The 17,190-nt window shown below is 40.4% G+C and overlaps 1 protein-coding gene across 6 annotated transcripts in view; it reads left to right on the forward strand.

The window, feature by feature from the left end:
• Fam107b (family with sequence similarity 107 member B) overlaps positions 1-16,270 on the forward strand; it is a 207,128-nt gene extending 190,858 nt beyond the window's left edge. For 5 of the 6 annotated variants that reach the window (XM_020171484.2, XM_020171494.2, XM_074056619.1 and 2 more), the window contains 3 exons: positions 5,737-5,920; positions 12,982-13,132; positions 13,635-16,270. In XM_020171484.2, coding sequence (XP_020027073.1) covers positions 5,737-5,920; positions 12,982-13,132; positions 13,635-13,751 — 452 coding nt within the window. In that variant the 3' untranslated portion in view covers positions 13,752-16,270. Of the gene's footprint in view, positions 1-3,227; positions 3,439-5,736; positions 5,921-12,981; positions 13,133-13,634 lie in introns of those variants that run through there. The other variant, XM_074056618.1, reaches the window with a different exon arrangement.
• The last annotated feature ends 920 nt before the right edge of the window (positions 16,271-17,190 follow it).

The following is a 17,190-nucleotide window of genomic DNA, read 5'->3' on the forward strand; positions in this document are numbered from 1 at the left end:
ACTTCTGGATATTTCTTGCCTTAATCTCTCTTCCCTCCTTTCTCATCTTCTAATATAAAATATGTGCCTCATTTAAAAATACCTTTCGGAAGGATGAGAAAATGAGTTTGATATTTTCCCATGAGCGTCACTGTTTGGCATTTGTACAGAAGCATATTGGGAACAAGTTTGTTGGGATTTCATTGTTGTTTTAAGTGAGCCACTTGGGAGCTGCGGGGTCCCCATGGCAGTGTGGAAAACTTAACATTTCTCCCCTGTGCCAGATTACTGTGGCAGGGCATCTTTTCCAGCCTGTGGCCATAAGGGTCTGAGCATTTGTCAGATCCTTGGGTGCTAGATGATGTCACTATTTCTGATCCAAGGTTGAGTTCTTAGGTTCATCTTAAGGCTAGGCAGGTCAGGAATTTGCCAGACCGAAGCCAAGACCATTTGGGAGAAATTCTTCTCTTAACGCATTTTTCTGCTTGTCTGGGACAAAGGGACATTGCTTTGCATCCAAGAAATGGCTGTCCTTTGGTAAGCCGACTCAGGCCTGGAGTTTGCCAGCCTGCAGTATAAAGCATGTTGGCTTTCTCAGGGTGTTTCCAGAAGTTATCAGAGTCTCCTAGAGTTGGCCTGGGGAATAGATTCTCAGAAAGAATGCTGTGGAATACTTTCACCATCCCACAAGTTGCAGCAGTTCAAAAGTTGAATTGCTTCGTGTTGATGGGCTAGTGTACTTGTAAACTATAAATGTTGCCACCAAGCCAAGGGGTTCTTTTGAACAGAATTCAAGTATTAGTGCTTCTAGGTAGAATTAGGTTCTTACCATTTAGATAAACACGAAAATTGACATAATCTCTAAATTCTGATTCTTAAAATCTCATAAGATTAGGTTTTGAGTTTTAACTGTTTGATGTAGAAATATGCAAATATGGAGCCAAAATAGTATGATGGGAAAACTCAGCTGCAATAAATGTTGATTTTATCAGCCTGGCTGTGAAAGTTTTCAGTGGGAATGGTTGCTTACCTCTGAAAAGCAGCCAACACAAAACATTTGTGATGGATGTAGAGCTGGGCCCAGCTTCCCATTGAAAGGAAAGGAGAAAAAAAAAAAGCAAAGCTTCAAAATCCATCTGAAAGGATGGGATTTCCTTATCCTTTGGATTAGTAGAGTTTAGTAATGGCTTCCATTTGTTAATTAGCAGAAATTAAAGGCAGATTTCTCATTAGATTGGATTTTCAGTGCATACTATTAGTATTTGTTTAAAATTCAATTCTATCCTCATTCAGCTGCTTAAATCTTTCAGGCAATTCCCACCACCTGAGCACAGTGTGAAAGGCCCTCACTGTTTCCTTGCTACACTCTTCCACTCTTATCTGGAGCCATTCAGAACTCCATGTAGCACCTTGATAATGTGATCCATAGATCTTTTTATACTAGCCAGAAGGCTCTTGTGTTTGGAGTATGCATAAGTCTTAGAAATAGTGAATGTCACCAATGAGAAACTGTGGGTCATTCAATTGAACATGCTTTGGATAAAAACAAAACCTAGAGAAATAGATTTTGTACATAAGGTTACCAAGCCTTCAAATAAAAATAGGTATGTAGTGGTTTTGATTAAATAGCTTAGCTTAGCTAACAATAGCTTCTGGTTAAGTACTCACGCATGCCAGGAGTTCCAGAGTACTTATAGATCAGTCAAATCACTACATCGCAGTCAAGTCACAGTGTTCATTTGAAAAGACGGGAACTGATGGTCAAGGAGGTTAAGCTTTAGATCTCAAACCAATTTTGTTTTTTCTTCATTTAGCTGACACTGGTTTTCTTTTATTGACTTGGTACTTTAACAAAAAAATTTTATGGGTCAGTTACTTGGTCAGTAGAGTGAATATAATAAGAATACCTTTGTGTTTATGTCTAGAAGCGATATTAAATGTAGCAGTAATACCCCCTTTCAGTGTAGTTTTGCTTCTAGACACTTCTTTCTCATCTTTACTCTCAAGCTCCTATATTACTTGATGCTCAGAGAGGAAACCCACCTAGCCTACCATCTACTTTCAGCACTTTTACCAAGTTGCTTACGAATCCAAATAACTCAGGGGCTCCCCCTGCTGTTAGCTAACCCATGATTTTGTTATTTCCTTTCAATAATATTTGAACAAACCCGAAGTGTCTGAAGAACATTACCAGATGTAATCTTTACAATGAAGGGATGATGAGATTTATGTAAATATTGCTGAAATACTAGGTGGTAATTGATGAATACTACAAGAGGGAACAAAGAAAATTCCATAGGTGTTAGAGGGCAAAGAGTTAATTACAACTGGAGAATTAGAGAAGGCTTCATGGGAGATTTGAATGGCTCTGGATCTGAAAGGATGAGTGATGCAGACATGTGGGGTTGCAGTAGGAAGAGGATCAGCATGCCTGCGGGAGGGAACAGCATTGGCATAGGCAGGCTGATAGAGGGAGGCAGAGATGAGTAAATGTATTGGGAGCATTCATGTCGAAATGCAAGAGTTACCTATGATTATAATTGTGTTGTCTAGCTTGGGTGGCAGTGGGCTGGATGCTTGGTGGCAGGGAAAGAGTGTCAGGTGAGAAGATCATTGAGATGGTTGTTGCCGTGGCGTGGCTCCAGGGTGGAAAGCCACTGAAAATCCCAAACCTACCAGCCGCTCCTGTGAGTACAGAGAACAGGGAGAAGTTGCCCAGGATGCTTCACCCCTTCTCTTTCCCATACCCCACGCAGTGTGTTGTGGGAGAAACTGTAGGGATCCCTGCTGCCTGGTCCACAGAGGGTGGCCATTTGCACACTGGTCTCCAGCTGAGGGGCTCTTGTGCCCCTCCCAGCTCCAGTTATGCCTGGAAAGACAGTGAAAATGAGGATGGAAAGTATGTACACCTGGATTTATATAGAACTCCTGCGGCCATACGCATTGCTCGAGGGTTGGTGTCTTTATAGCAGCAGGCAGTCTTAGGCTCAACTCACCCAGCTGGACCTATGGGGGAAGAAAGACTTCTAAGAAACTAAATCTAAAGAGAAGTCAGAAAACAATTGGTGTGTCCGCCAACCTGTGCTGCATACTTCCTGGCCAAACCCTTCTTTCACCTGGTGTGGGGTTATAGTAGCACCCCAATTCTTGATTCTTTCTTTGCCTTATGACAGTTTGTTCTAAACCCTCCCCATTGTAACATTGACCTTGGGAGGCACTCGATTTGGCGTCATGGAGATTATCCATGGTTTTGAGCAGAGAAACAGGTCCTTTTATGGAAGCATGTAGCCTCCTTTGTCTACTGATTAACTAAGTGGAACTGCTGGTGACTCTTTAGACAATCCCATCTGCGAGGTGTGTTCAGTACATTTGAGATTTTAACCAAGAGGCACAGTTTCTATGGGGCACTTGCTGAAGTCATGCTGGCTGTGATGGGTTCCCTAACTCACTATGTGCAAGGTTTGTACCTTTATTTGGATAAGGTTGCAGAGATTCTCAGCTAAAAGATCAACACACGTAGCATCTGAGGACTGTTTGGGCTAACTGTCATATATTGCTTGTCATTGGGGAATTTTGAGCCTTTATTGTACTGTGATGCCTCAGATATTTAACTACAGTCCTTCTATTTTAGTTGACTTAGTCTTTGGATTTTTATTCTTTTTATTTTCTCATTAATTTTCAAAAGATGTTGCTATGAAAATGTTAGGCATTGCACTTTGGTGGATAGAGCATAGGTCATGTTTTTTAGTTTTAGCTTTATGCTGTAGTACTTACATTTTGTGTCAACATTTTCCTGTCTGTGAAGATTGTAGTTCTTTTATTTGTAGGGTTGTCATTGGAATCAAATGCATGCAAATAAAACCTGCATGTGCCATATCTAGACCACGGGAAACCATTGGCTGCCACTGTGTACAGATTTTCCCATCAGATGCCTTAGATTTCAGCAATGTCCTGGGTCATCTCAGGGGTTTAGGGAAGCATCATTGATGACTTTGAACTTAAACTCCTGCTTTGACTTTAGCTGACTGTTGCTGCACATGTTTCTCTGGAATTTTACTTGAAAACACATCTTTGCACTTTGCCAGTGTTCACCCAATCTCCCTGCCATGTGCTGGAGTCCCTGGATGCATGCCCTGCCCTTTTCCTCCTTTCACCCCTACCCCAGGTAGTGAACAGTCTCACCCTTCCCTTAGCTGTATGCTTGGTGGGTGGCCTCCATGCGTGGAAGTAAAGATGGACGAAGTCTTTGGTTTAGGAGCTTGTCCGTGGAGGAGTCCTTCTCTTTCTTCTTAGTACAGATAACATGTAGTTGACATTTGTTTAGCATTTGCCAGTCTCTGACAGGGCTGTGGATCTAGAACTGGGGGAGAAGTTGTCCTCAGCCGTGCAGAGAATAGGCAGAAACCTGTGGTTACCCTGTGTCAGGATGCATTTTGTAATGGACAACCTTTTGCACTTGCTGCTGGGACACAGAGTTGGGAAGGTGGCAGTTCTAAGTGTGAGTAGATCAGGTGTGGCACTCTCTCCCACACCTTCCATGTTCTATGATCACTGTTCCATTAATGGGCATGAAAGTAGCCAGAGAATTACTAATCGTGCACTGTGGACTTTCTAGGAACCATCTGATGTTGAATATTTTGCCATAGTCAGGTCTGACAATCAGCTGGGGACAGGGAACTGTAAAAGAGCAAGTTAATTATCATGAAATATTTACCAAGGTTGTTTTGAGGGCAGGAGAGTAGTGATGGTTCTGTACCAAGAGATGTGCCTGGAGGTTCACAGCACTCACATTTGGGCTGTCAGCTCCAGACTGCAGCTTGTTGCACAGCCATCCCTTTTCCTCTTGCCAAGGCCCCATGAGGTTTTTCTTCTATCTCAGGAAAAGAGACCCCACTGGTTATGTGTACAGTCTACCCTAGATAGCTGTGGGAGTCTAAGAAAGGAGCCAGATGGCACTCTCCAGGGTCTCTCATAATTCCATACACTGAGTCACAAAATGGACAATTCTGAGAGGGGGGGGTTGGGTGTTGACCAGAGGGAGTCTAAGGCCAAAAAGGTTAAGTAGCCGTTCAGGTACTTCAGCCAGTATTCCTTCTGCTGCACCCCAGTGACGCCCAAGAAAGGGCTCTTGCTGCAGGTTCTCCTCTTTCCCTCCTTCCTCTGTTCTACCATGCCTTGGGAGCATGGCTCTGGACAAGCATGGGTAACTGGGGAAACACCGAAAGAGAGATAGTCTTTAGTAGCTGTCAGAAGGTCAGCCCTCTCTGCGAAGGTTCCAACTGAGGATAGACCTGAAGGGCCTGGACAGGATGAGGCCACATGGCACTCAAGTGAGAAGAGAAGGAGAAATAACCATGACCATCACAGGCCAGGCAGACTCTGAACTCAGAACCCTCTGTGGATTAAATTGCTGAGATTGAAGGAAGCAGTTAAGGCTCCCTGGCTGTTGCCCAGGTACTCACTGCTAAGTTGCCATTGGGACATAATGGTAAGAAGGGTCCTGTACAACCAAATCAGGGTGTGAAAGGCGGGGACTAGAGCAGGTCACATGGCTCTGCCTTGGTCTTCTCTCCTGGACTTCCCAGGTAACTTTCTGAAAACTTGGGAAGATTCATTAATGATGTCCCTGAAGGAGACCAGAGAGGACAGCATGTCCTAGTGTGCCAGACCAGGGACAGCTCTGGGATCCTCTGCAGTAGTGAGAGAAGTCTTGGCAGAAAAGATGGCAAATGCATTTTTATCCTCTTTCTGTTTCAGACAGCCCACCCGAAGATACTGATCCTAAAGACTCGTTTCTCATTCCAAGAAACATCATGGCTGAGCCAGACTACATAGAGGATGACAATCCTGAACTAATCAGGCCACAGAAACTCATTAATCCTGTCAAAACGTCCCGGAACCATCAAGATCTCCACAGAGAACTCCTTATGAATCAAAAAAGGTATGGTGGTTTCTTGAGCATGGTTTTTCTTAAGGGATTTTTAAGGTAACTAGGTTTAATTTTAATTGTATTTATAGAAGCTTCAAAGAGTCTTTTATTTTTACTTACTTAAGACTTCCTTACCTCTTCTCAAATCCTCAAGCCAGGTCGTCCCTCCATAAAGTATGGCCCCTGCAGGTACAGCTGCCACTAGCAGGGTTTCCCATATCCCCTCCTAAAATGGATGTGTTTGTTGCAAAACTTGGTGGGAAGGGCTGGGCTAAGGATAGAAGAGAGTGTCCTATTAAGAAAGAAATATATTATTGTTTAAATATAAAATCTCTGAATTTTCCCCTTAAATTTGGGAAAGTGTAGGAAGCAAACGTAAATCTTGCTTGCATTAAGCATTTGTAAGTGGCAGGGAGATGTCATAAATGCCATATTAGACTTAGTAGATTAGAACACTCTCCCTTATGTTTTTATTGTTTTGTTTTAAAGCAGTGTTTTAAATTATTATCACCATCATTTCTATCAAATTTTTAGAGGGAGCAAAACAACTTAGTCCCATCTGTTGCATAAATACTTTTGAATGTTGGACTGGTGTCCTGTGATTTTTAAATGATATTGAGAGAACTGAAGTTACTTTAGCCAGGTTACTTCGTTTATTTAAGAATTAGTAAGGTTCATTTAGATCTAGTTTTAGGTCTTGTGGAATTATAAATCATCCATCCACCCACTCTTTGAACCCAAAGTTAAAATATGCAAACCAAGTTAAGCATTGGGGTAGTTTTTTGAAGCCAAATGTGTTCCTATGAAAAGCAAAGGTGAAGACTGTAAGCAATTCTTGTTCTGTGTTGATCTCATGCTCCCTCCCTCCATTCCCTCACCCCTTTTCTTTGCTGGCACTTTACAACTTGAGTCATGCCTCCAGCCTGACTCACCTCTCTTCTAACTTACTATTATATTTATCTCTATAAACTGCCTTGAATCTTATGTTTATTTTTATCCTTTTTTATTCCAAAAAACTATTGCATGATTTTGAGAGATTCCTTGGCCTTTTACTTTGAGTTTTCTCCACCTTATATAGATGATTACAAGATAATGCACACAGGTTATGGAACAGATCACTGGATGAGATAAACACAGGATAAAGCACTTTATAAGTTACAGAAAAGAAAATAGACTTTCCTTACATTACAAACAATAATCAAGACTAGTGTCCCTGAACCAAATATGTATACTATTGATGTAACATTTATATATTTGGCACTAAAATTTAGAAATAACCCCCCAAAATCTTTTAAAAGTATAGAGATAGAAGATAAATGAAAGGAAGAAACTGCTTGAAATATTTTCACCCTAAAACCAGTTAATTTCTAACAGACTACCAAAGTAAGATTTTTACATTGAAAAACCTGTTTATGTCTTCAACATAAGATGAAATATATTGTTTTTGACCTTGAAATCTACCTTTTCTTTTTAAAAAATGTACTTCCATTCAGGCCAAAATCTTTCAAGGAGAAGTATGGAAATGAGATGGACATTTCCCAGTTATTCCACATGGGAAGTGGAAGGCAGATGGAACTAGCTGGTTGTTTATGTGCCAGGCATTTTAATACATGCAATTATTTATTTTAATTTTTATACAAAAGACATTATTTTTCCAGCTTTGTAAATGAAGAAACAGATGTCAAGAGGGGTACCCTGGTCAAGATCATAAGCTAAGGTAGTTCAAGCTAAATGATGAGTTGGGATTCATGGGATTCATGCCATTTTTCTCTAATCTCTGAGCTTGTGTCCTCTCTACACTCTGGTGCCTGAGGGAAAGTCAGCATTCTCCAACATGAGTTGAGTTGGGCCTGAAGAGTCAGCTTTGTATGTAGAGAAAAAGAATGAGCCAGAGAAAGATGACAGAAAGGAGGTCCGTTTTCTTAGAAACCTTGGAAACAGATTCTGTATGTTTGGCAGTGCTATGACCCAGGCTATAAATTATTTTTACAGAGTAATCTGTATCCTATAATCCAGAGGACATTTTTCCTGCAAAACTTGTTTTTATGTTTGCCTTTATTCTGACTTAGAGCCTTTTCATAAATTTCATAGGAGAAAAAAACTGGTATGAACTAAAACATTTCTTAGCATTCATCTAAGCCTCCTACCCTCATTTTACAGAAAAGGAACAAAGGCCCCAGAGGAAAGACAGTCAGAGAACCAGGAAGTAACAGGGGCTACTCTGGTGATCTTCCAACAAAATGCACATAATTCCCAGCGGGGTTGCTTCCAACTGTGGTCTCTGTAGGAATGTAGAGAGGCCTGCTGAGCACTAGAAGAGCAAACCCATATTCTCTTTTTCTTTTCTATTGTGTGATAAAAGCAGAAGCCACGCATTTAATCAAAATGATCAAACTGGTGTTCAGTTTAATAAACATTAATCCAACAGCACCCTGGCGTACATGATAGGAATGGAAAGGGAGAAAGTCACAATCCCACAATCCAAAGGGAGCAATGTACTTACAAAGAATCCCTGGGACAGGATTTGCTAGCTCTGCTAAGCAGGAGTGTACTTGGGAGGGAGAATTGCCATAAAAATTCCTCTCAGTCCTTTTTTTTAAATTCAGAACTTTAGATTTTTAATCCAGGAATAAAAAACAGGATTCAAGGTAGTTTATAGAGACAAATAGCACTAATACTGTAAATTAGAAAAGGCGCAAGGAAATGGGAGGGAGGGAGCATGAGACCAACATGAAGGAAGCCTGACCCAGAGACTTGAACTTGCTATATAGAGCTGATGTGTGCATGGACTGGGAAGCTCTATGAGATCAGAAGATAAAAGCAGTCATTGTTTAGGACAAATGTTCATAGGTCTTCTAACTCTGAACCCACGCCTTTACAGGCATGTAATGCAGCTCTTCTATTTACCATTTTTTGGATCCAGCTAAGATTCTGGTTAAAAGTCTTTACATTTCCATCTGGTCACAGTTTTCTGCTAGGTCTGATTGTTCCGTTCTCAGATTCCATAGGCTTCCTTAGTAGCATAGAAAGGCACATTTTAGAAGGCATTGTTTTTTGGACTTGAAAGATCAGTGTTGGAAGGTCTCTAAAAAATAATAAGAATATTCTAAAATTTAAGAACATTCTACCTTCTATAAAGGGTAATTTTTTTGCTCAAATAAGCCAGTTACTTAATTACGTCCCCAAAATTGGTTCTTTGGCTGTATATTTCTAAGTCAGTGGTTTCTAGTTCCCTGCATTTTCAGTTGGTCTTTTGAGATGCTTTATTAGACAAACAGTTTCTCAATAAATACTTGCTGTTCAACATGAAAAAAGATAGGGGAAGTTGTTAGATACTGGGTGGAAGTGTTTATGTTTGAATCCATGCAGGTAAAACAGCTAAGCCAAAAATGCAAGTGAGACAGGCCAAACAAGAAAATTTCAGATTAAAGATCAAGTTCTGAAATCCCAAGCAACCACCCCTCAAAAAAGGATAAAAGAATAAAAAGAAAAATATTAGGCTAGGAGAAGTTTGGCTGGGTGGAAAGGGAGCATGTCATGTGTTGGTTTGAGCCTAGACCCTCCCCTGGCTGTGCACTGTCCCCACTGAGGAGGTGACTTTATTTATAGTGCACGTGGAGTTCAGGTGGATGTGGAAAGAATGTGGGCTTTTCCGGTCTGACCCTGAATGTGCTTAGTGGTTTAAGCATAATATGAAACATATCTTTCAAAGTTGTACATTTCATACTGGCAGTGGGACTAGAAATTGCTGCAGTTTTTTTGGAGGGCAGTTTGGCAGGACACATCAAAATATAAAATTTGCAGATGTGTAGCCAGCAACTCCACTGCTGTGGATCTAGCCAAGAGAAATGCTGGTATAAGAGTGCAGATACAACCAGGTAACGCTGGCTCACACCTTAATCCTAGCTACTCAGGAGGCAGAGATCAAGGAGGATCTTGGTTTGAAGCCAGCCCATGCAAAAGGTTCTTGAGGCCCTATCTTGAAAAACCCTTCATAAAAAAGGGCTGGTGGCATGGCTCAAGGTGTGGGCCCTGAATTCAAGCCCCAGCACTGCAAAAAAAAGAGTGCAGATACAAATGTACGCAGAGGTTCATTGCCCCGTTGTTTTTAGTATTGAACAATTGGAAACAACCTAGGTGTCTGTCAGCAGAGAAAAGGCAAAATTCAGGCACTCTGCACTGTGATGTGTCATGCAGACGTGAAGGAGAGAGAGGAAGAGCTCTGTGTACAGGTAGAAGACAGGGAGAAGCACAGGCCAAACTGTTAGGAACAGCTATTCCTGGGTGCAGGAATGGGTAAGGCTTGGTGGGGATAGGACCTCTACCTTGTGTGATGTTTTAGGGTCACCATTACATAAAGCAAATAAATGGTGCTCTCATGATTTACTTAATGAGGAGGGTTTGGGTGTGCTTTCACTTTTTATCTTATGAGTATGGATATATAACCTCCTTTGTTTTTGGAAAGAATGCATATTAATTTCATGTTTTTTTTTTTAGTACTGGGACTTGAACTCAAGGCCTACAGCTTGAGCCACTCCACCAGCCCTTTTTTGTGGTCTTTTTTTTTCAAGATAGAGTCTCACAGACTTTTTGCCTGGGCTGGCTTTGAACCATGATCCTTCTCATCTCTGCCTCCTGAGTAGCTAGGATTACAGGCGTGAGCCACTGGTGCCTGGCTAATTTCATGATTTTTTTTAGTTGACTTTACTCTTTGTAATAGTCAGAGGCAGCTCCATGACCAGGAAGCAGACTTGGGAATTATTTAGTCTTGTCGTCCAGAGCCACCAGGACTTGTTTGTCATGAAGGGATTGGAAATACTTGTTGATGTAGGTGTCAGGACTGATTAATGAGTATCCACTGTTCTCATGCAAGGGATTAGTCTATGGTTATTTGTGAACTTTGGAGAGGCTCATTTCTGTTAGTGTTATCTCTGCAGTCTGATCTACTTTAGACTTAAAGAGGCTTCTGGGTAGCACTTGACTTCCCATTTAGAACAGAAAGTCAAGTGATCTGCTGAGATAAAATATTGATGGACTATATGTGTATGACTTCTTGACCATTACAAGTACAGAGTATTTATCATAGAAGCACCATTTTCCGTTACTAAATATTTTATCTTACTGTCACCATTATGTAAAATCTTTGAGCAGAAAATCAAACTGTGTAATAGTTAAACCCATTCATATGTTGTAATGGGAGATTAGTTTAATGTGCCATACATCAAAATCTGTTCAGTGGCTTTTGCATAATCCAAAAGAATTTAATAATAATTAAAGTTAATTTTGCCAGGGAAAGGAAAAATGTCTGAAATTTAAATTATTAAGAGAACTGGTTTTTTTGGTGGTACTGGGGAGTTAAAGTCAGGGCCTTGTACTTGCTAAGCAGGAACTCTACCCCTGAACAACTCTACCAGCCCTTGGTGCTATGGGCATTTTTGAGATGGGGTCAGGACCTCCATCCTCCTGATTACTGCTTCCCAGGTAGTCAGGATTGTAGGCATGAGCCACTACACCCAGCTAGATAACTTAAATTCTTAATCCTAACATTTAAATCTATTAATCATTTCTGTAGTTTCATGTCAAGGCTTTTTGATAGTCATAAACCTCAGAAACTCTTTATTCAGATTATTTTTTTTTTAATTTCCTGTAGTTAATGATTTAATTTCCAGAATATTTTGTCTGTACTTTTGTACCTCTGTTTACTCTTGATAACTGTGCAAACTATAATTAAGTCATAAAAGTGAACTACCTCCTTTTTGCACTGGAAATTTGGTCGGCTTATTGTTATTATCATATTATTGTACTGGGCAATTTTTTATTATTTTTAATTGAAAGTTCTGCTAATAAAAATTGGGAAAGTAGAGACATACATTATTTTGATGGTATGTCCTTTATCATCATAGATGGAATATGCTAATCTTTATAAACAACTTTGAAAAAATTTTCATTGCGATTTAAAAAATGTAGGTAGGAGAAATGCCATAGGTTTTCAACATTCTGCATTATGCAGGAAGTGTGAAATTGAGGATTAGTTTGTAGATTTGATCATGTGACCTTGAAAGGGATTGAGGAATGTGTGTTTCATCTTTATTTTAAATTTGCTTGATAAATTTTAACATCCAGTTGAGGTTACTTATGAGCTGGTGGAGCTAGCAAAGTAAATAACTAAGGAAAATAATAAGGAAGAGGGAGTAGGTTTATCCAGCATCCTGGAAAGTCCAGGCTGGAGAGATCCTAACAAGAAGGCAGAGGAGTGGAGAAAAGGTGAATCCCAGCTAACAGGAAGCAGACACAGTAGTGGAACGCGCTAACCCGTGTCTTTCCCTGACTCGCCTTAGACCCTTCAGGTGGAGGGTTGCTCGTGAATGGCCTATTTTTGTTTGGTTTTCACCATTTGAAGAAGTGGCCACCTAATTCCCTGCAGCCTGACTGTCCTGCAGTACCTAATGAATTGCACGTCTGAGGTAGTTCGGGTGGCAAGAGCCCTGGGCTGGCAGTTAGGGGATGAGTCCTGCATGGTGTGTCCTCAGGGATGCGGTAGTCATGGATGTGCCTTTAAATGCACAAGAGCCCTTTTCAAATCGGAGGAAGGATGGCAAGAGATTCCAAGGCTGTTTTGATACCTGTGTTTCGTGCCAGCCTGTCTCTAGGTCTCGAGTAGTGCATGGCTCTGAGGCTGGATCTTCAGAAGCCTCCTGGACACAAGGGGAAGTCACCTCACATCCTGGGCATGTCCATCTTCACATGGTGCCCTTCATGCCATTGTACGAACGCCACCTCACCCCACCCACATCCTACTCTGTGTGGCCTAGAGTCTGTCATACAGTAGGGCCACCATACATTTTTATGGAATGAGTGAATTTTTTGAACTCTAGAAGATGTTCTTGCCCTTTCTTGCATGCTGGTGAATTTCTGAGCACTGCCTATTAACCGGTTAGCTTAATAGGAAGTATCACAGTTGTCTAATTCCATAGGCTTCCTTTCTGTGGTTGACATCTTAAATACATTTCTATTCATGAAAGAAATGCCCATTAGATTAACATTTTTATTTCTGATAATGCTCTTCTTTGCAGGGGTCTTGCCCCTCAGAATAAACCAGAATTGCAGAAGGTGATGGAAAAGAGAAAACGGGACCAAGTAATAAAGCAGAAGGAAGAGGAAGCTCAAAGGAAGAAGTCCGACTTGGAAATGGAACTGCTGAAGCGGCAGCAGAAGTTGGAGCAGGTAGGGTGATGGGGGCACAGTTTCCTTTGTCCTGAGAAATACGGATGTTTTGGGCAGGCCAGATTCCTAGGTCTGTCAGGTGTAAACGTTTATACCCTAAAAGAAGAACAAGAAGCAAAATGTCAGCAGTGGCACCAGTTATATCTAAGGCAGAGATGAAAATTCCATTGAGGATGTAAATGAAATGCTAAGGCAGAAACAAATCAGAAGACTATGACTGAATTCACACAGTGCTGGGGTAATTTAGTGCAGTTCAGTTGTTCAGACTCCAGAACAACTGTGCTGATTTTAGGGTTTGCTTTCCATTCTTGCCATGTCTAGGTATTGTTTGTAGTGACAGCCAATTGCTGCTTCTCTACAGAAGTAAACCCTTGAGACGTACATCCATAGTTTCTTTTTCTTTTTTCTAAGTGGGAACCAAGATGGAATTCTTTCCTTTGAAAGAGTATTTTGAAAAGCTTCTCAGTTTATAAGTAATTTTCCTTTTTTAAATTTCATTTAGCTTGAACTTGAGAAGCAGAAATTGCAAGAAGAGCAAGAAAACGCCCCAGAGTTTGTGAAGGTGAAAGGCAATCTCAGGAGAACAGGCCAGGAGGTGGCCCAAGCCCAAGAGTCCTAGGCTAAGGCTGCCCCAGAGACCTGGCATGTCCCTGCTGTCACCGGAAGAGCTGTGTCTTGATGCCTTCTCAGCGCTCACCTCAGGGCTAGAGCCCTGGGAGAATCCAACCAGCTGAGGGTCTCGACTACCAAAAGAATTTGGTTGGATCTTCCTACAGTCTGAGTGGATAAATTGTCTATGACAGTTGCAGTTCCCATTCGCCAAATGAAGGACACTGACTGGCACATCAGTTGGAATAATGGACCTGTGTTCAGAGACTAAAAACAAAAAATTAAGAGAAAAAGGAAGAGGACACTGGAATAAATTGTTGAGAGTTGCCTTGCTTGGTTTTTCTCCCAGTTCAAGTTTAGTGGGGCACAGAACCTTGTTTCCTTTAAAAGCTAAAGAAAAAAATGTTTAATTCTTTTCTGGTTATTTGTTAGATAATTTAGATTGCATATGTATGCATTTAATGTGTTACATCCAATATTTGTAAATTTTGTTTTTAGAATCCAAAATTTCCTTATTTAATTTATACTTTCACCCATGTTAGAATTAATAGCAGAGAATGTTAACATTAATGTTGAGCACAGCTATTACCTTTGGCAGTACAATTCAGAAATCAGGTAAGGAGTCAAAAATATGTTAACATCCATCTTGATCTGATTTTACCTCCTTTTGGGTCCCTGGGTCATCGATGCTATGTGGTGTCAGCCACTTTCCAGCAAGCACATCGCATAAATTCATGTATTGCTTGATAACCAGAAGGTTATCTGTTCTGTTTAATTTTTAAGTTTTCTTGCTGAGCTAGTCCTAATAATTGAAAGGACTCTTCAATCCTTTGGAGAATGGAGCTAGTCTGGATAGCCCAGCTTCAGTATCAAAAGCAGAGTCCAGAGTCTTTGGATTTCTCCTGAGAGCAGTGGGGGGAAGGTTCCCATTAGAGGCTTCTTTACTCATTTTAATGTGAAGCAAATACAGATCTGTCTTAAGAAGGCCTTATTGAAAGATTTTGTATGTTTGTATTCATTTTGAGTATCATTAGAATCCAGGCTTTAAAAATTTCTCATTAATGATCACATACTTCTTTCCTTTTTCATTTTCTCCCATGGGAAGAACTGTTTCTGCACTGTCACTGTGATGCTGTTGATAAGGATGATGTTGATGACTACTATATCATATCGCAACTCTCAGGAAAAGCTGAGGTCAGGGCGAGGTAGCTCAGTTTCCTCATGCACGGTAATACACTATTCAAAGACATCCAAGTTACAAATAACAGCAGAATCCTCAGTGTGTTCTCTGTAGAGACAACTCAACCAGTCACTTCTATATTGAGGACTGTTCTTAGACTTCCTTTAATGATTCGTAGAAAGCCAAATCCAGAGCTTTGCGATCCTCGATTAGCAGAGTAGACGTTAGCTTTCTGTGGGAATGCTTTAGTTTGGTAGTTGACAGTGAAGCCTGTATTCAATCCAAATGTGAACAAGAGAGAAGTAAGTGGATGATAATGCACTGCTAGTTAGAGAAATATGTTAGTTGACTACACCTAGGGTGGATTATTTGTCTCAGCAGCAAGTATTATTTGAATAAAATATGAGATGCTTAAGATAAAATGTTGCTCCATAATAGTTTGCTTTTGAAGATTAGAATGGTGTCATCTTTCTTTTGAGAGAAGAACGTGCAGTAACTAATCATCTTAAAAGAACCTCTCTGATTGCACATTGACTAGAGTTCTTTCTCTGTGTGTATGGACTAATGATGTGATTTGCAAAGTGAAGATTTGGGACTAGCTCCTATCTTTTGATCTAACTGGATGTTATATCTTGAGAGCTGTATTCTCAGAGCAGTTCTGTCACTTCACAAAATTCTCAAGGGCCCTAACAGGCCTCTCTAGAAGGACCAATTCTGTTTCGAGAACTTCCTTAGAATTCATCCAATACTGAGAAAAAGTTAACTAAAACACTTTCCCTCTAATCACACTCAGATCTGCAGAAACATTTGTAGTTATTACTACAGGTTCTGGCCAAAAGAGAACTTGTAAATAGCATAAGGTTATGGCTTCTGCTAGGTAGCAAAGCAGACAGGTAGTGAAGCTCTTTGAGGTTGTCTGAATCGAGTGGGCTCAGGAGCCTGAGTTTAAAAAGGTGTTCAGTCTGTCCTCATACCTAACACTGTCCAGTCCAAACCTGAGGACTCATGAACATCTGAGCAGTTTTGTGCTTTGAGCCACTTTTTGTCAAAAATGGCTCCATTTTTTCCACTCTGTGGCTTTCTTAAATAGTTCAGTGTCTTACAGTCTCCTAGTAATAGTGTTGCTTTCTAAGCTACAATAGTTAACTTTATTCTTCTACTCCAAGAAATCTTGACTTGTTTGAGTGTATATAATATATATAAAGGGAGCCTTAATGGATTTGTTTTCATAATTTAATATTTTTTGTATTTGCTCTTGTATAATTGTTTTTAATGGAAAGTATTACAGAATCAAGGGTGGAATTCTTAGAACCAAAGTTATTCTTAATAAAAATCACCACATGCTTGGACCATGCGGTCATGTTTGTCTGATCTTTTAAGATAGGTGTCTGGAACTGGAAGGGGCTGTGTTTAGTTCAAAGATTAAAAGGAGGTTCCAGGGTCTCCACTGGGTGGCTGTCCTCTTTGGCAGCCTTCCCCCCAGGTTAGTTATTTCCTATCACTGTGTTTATTGGGTCTGACAATTTATATGTGAAATTCATGTGAGGATATTGACTCTGTATACTAGAACTTACACACAGAATTTAGGGCACTTGTAGCAGCAGCTATCATTCCTTTAGGTCAAAGTATACAGAATTTTAGGTAGCTTGGTAGGTCAGTAGAAGATGTATTTTGGGAAAGGCCAGTTTTTAGTACTTATAAGCTAGTACAATTGTGGGATTCTAAAAATTTTTTGCTTATTCAGTTAAATTAATGTTATCCTCAATGAGGTTACTTTAGGAAGCTATAAATGGTTACATTATGCTGTTAGTTGCAATAGTTTGAAGGTCCAAGTCTGTACTTCATAATTCTCCCTGTATTTTCAACCACAAATTGTTACTCTGCTAATTTCTTAATAGCTGGTATCTTTGGATTCTTTTTCTGAAGTCAGCTTAGAGAGTAAAGTTTAAGATTATTACCATTAGCCAGGTGCCAGTGGCTCACACCATAATCCTGCTTGGGAGGCTGAGATCAGGAGGATTGTGATTCAATGCCAGCCCAGGCAAATAGTTTGAGAGACCCCCTCCCCCGTCTCCAAAATAACCAGAGCAAAATGGACTAGAGGTATGGCTCAAGTGATAGAGCACCTGCTTTGCAAACTCAGAGTCCCAAGTTCAAACTCCAATTCCACCAATAAATAAATAAATAAAAGATTATACTCTGAGCTCTAAAACCCATGCAGAAGATGGATTCCAGATTAAGTGGTAGCCAAATCCTTGACATAACCAGG

Source organism: Castor canadensis, chromosome 15, assembly GCF_047511655.1.
Source record: "Castor canadensis chromosome 15, mCasCan1.hap1v2, whole genome shotgun sequence".
NCBI classification, from domain to species: Eukaryota; Metazoa; Chordata; class Mammalia; order Rodentia; family Castoridae; genus Castor; species Castor canadensis.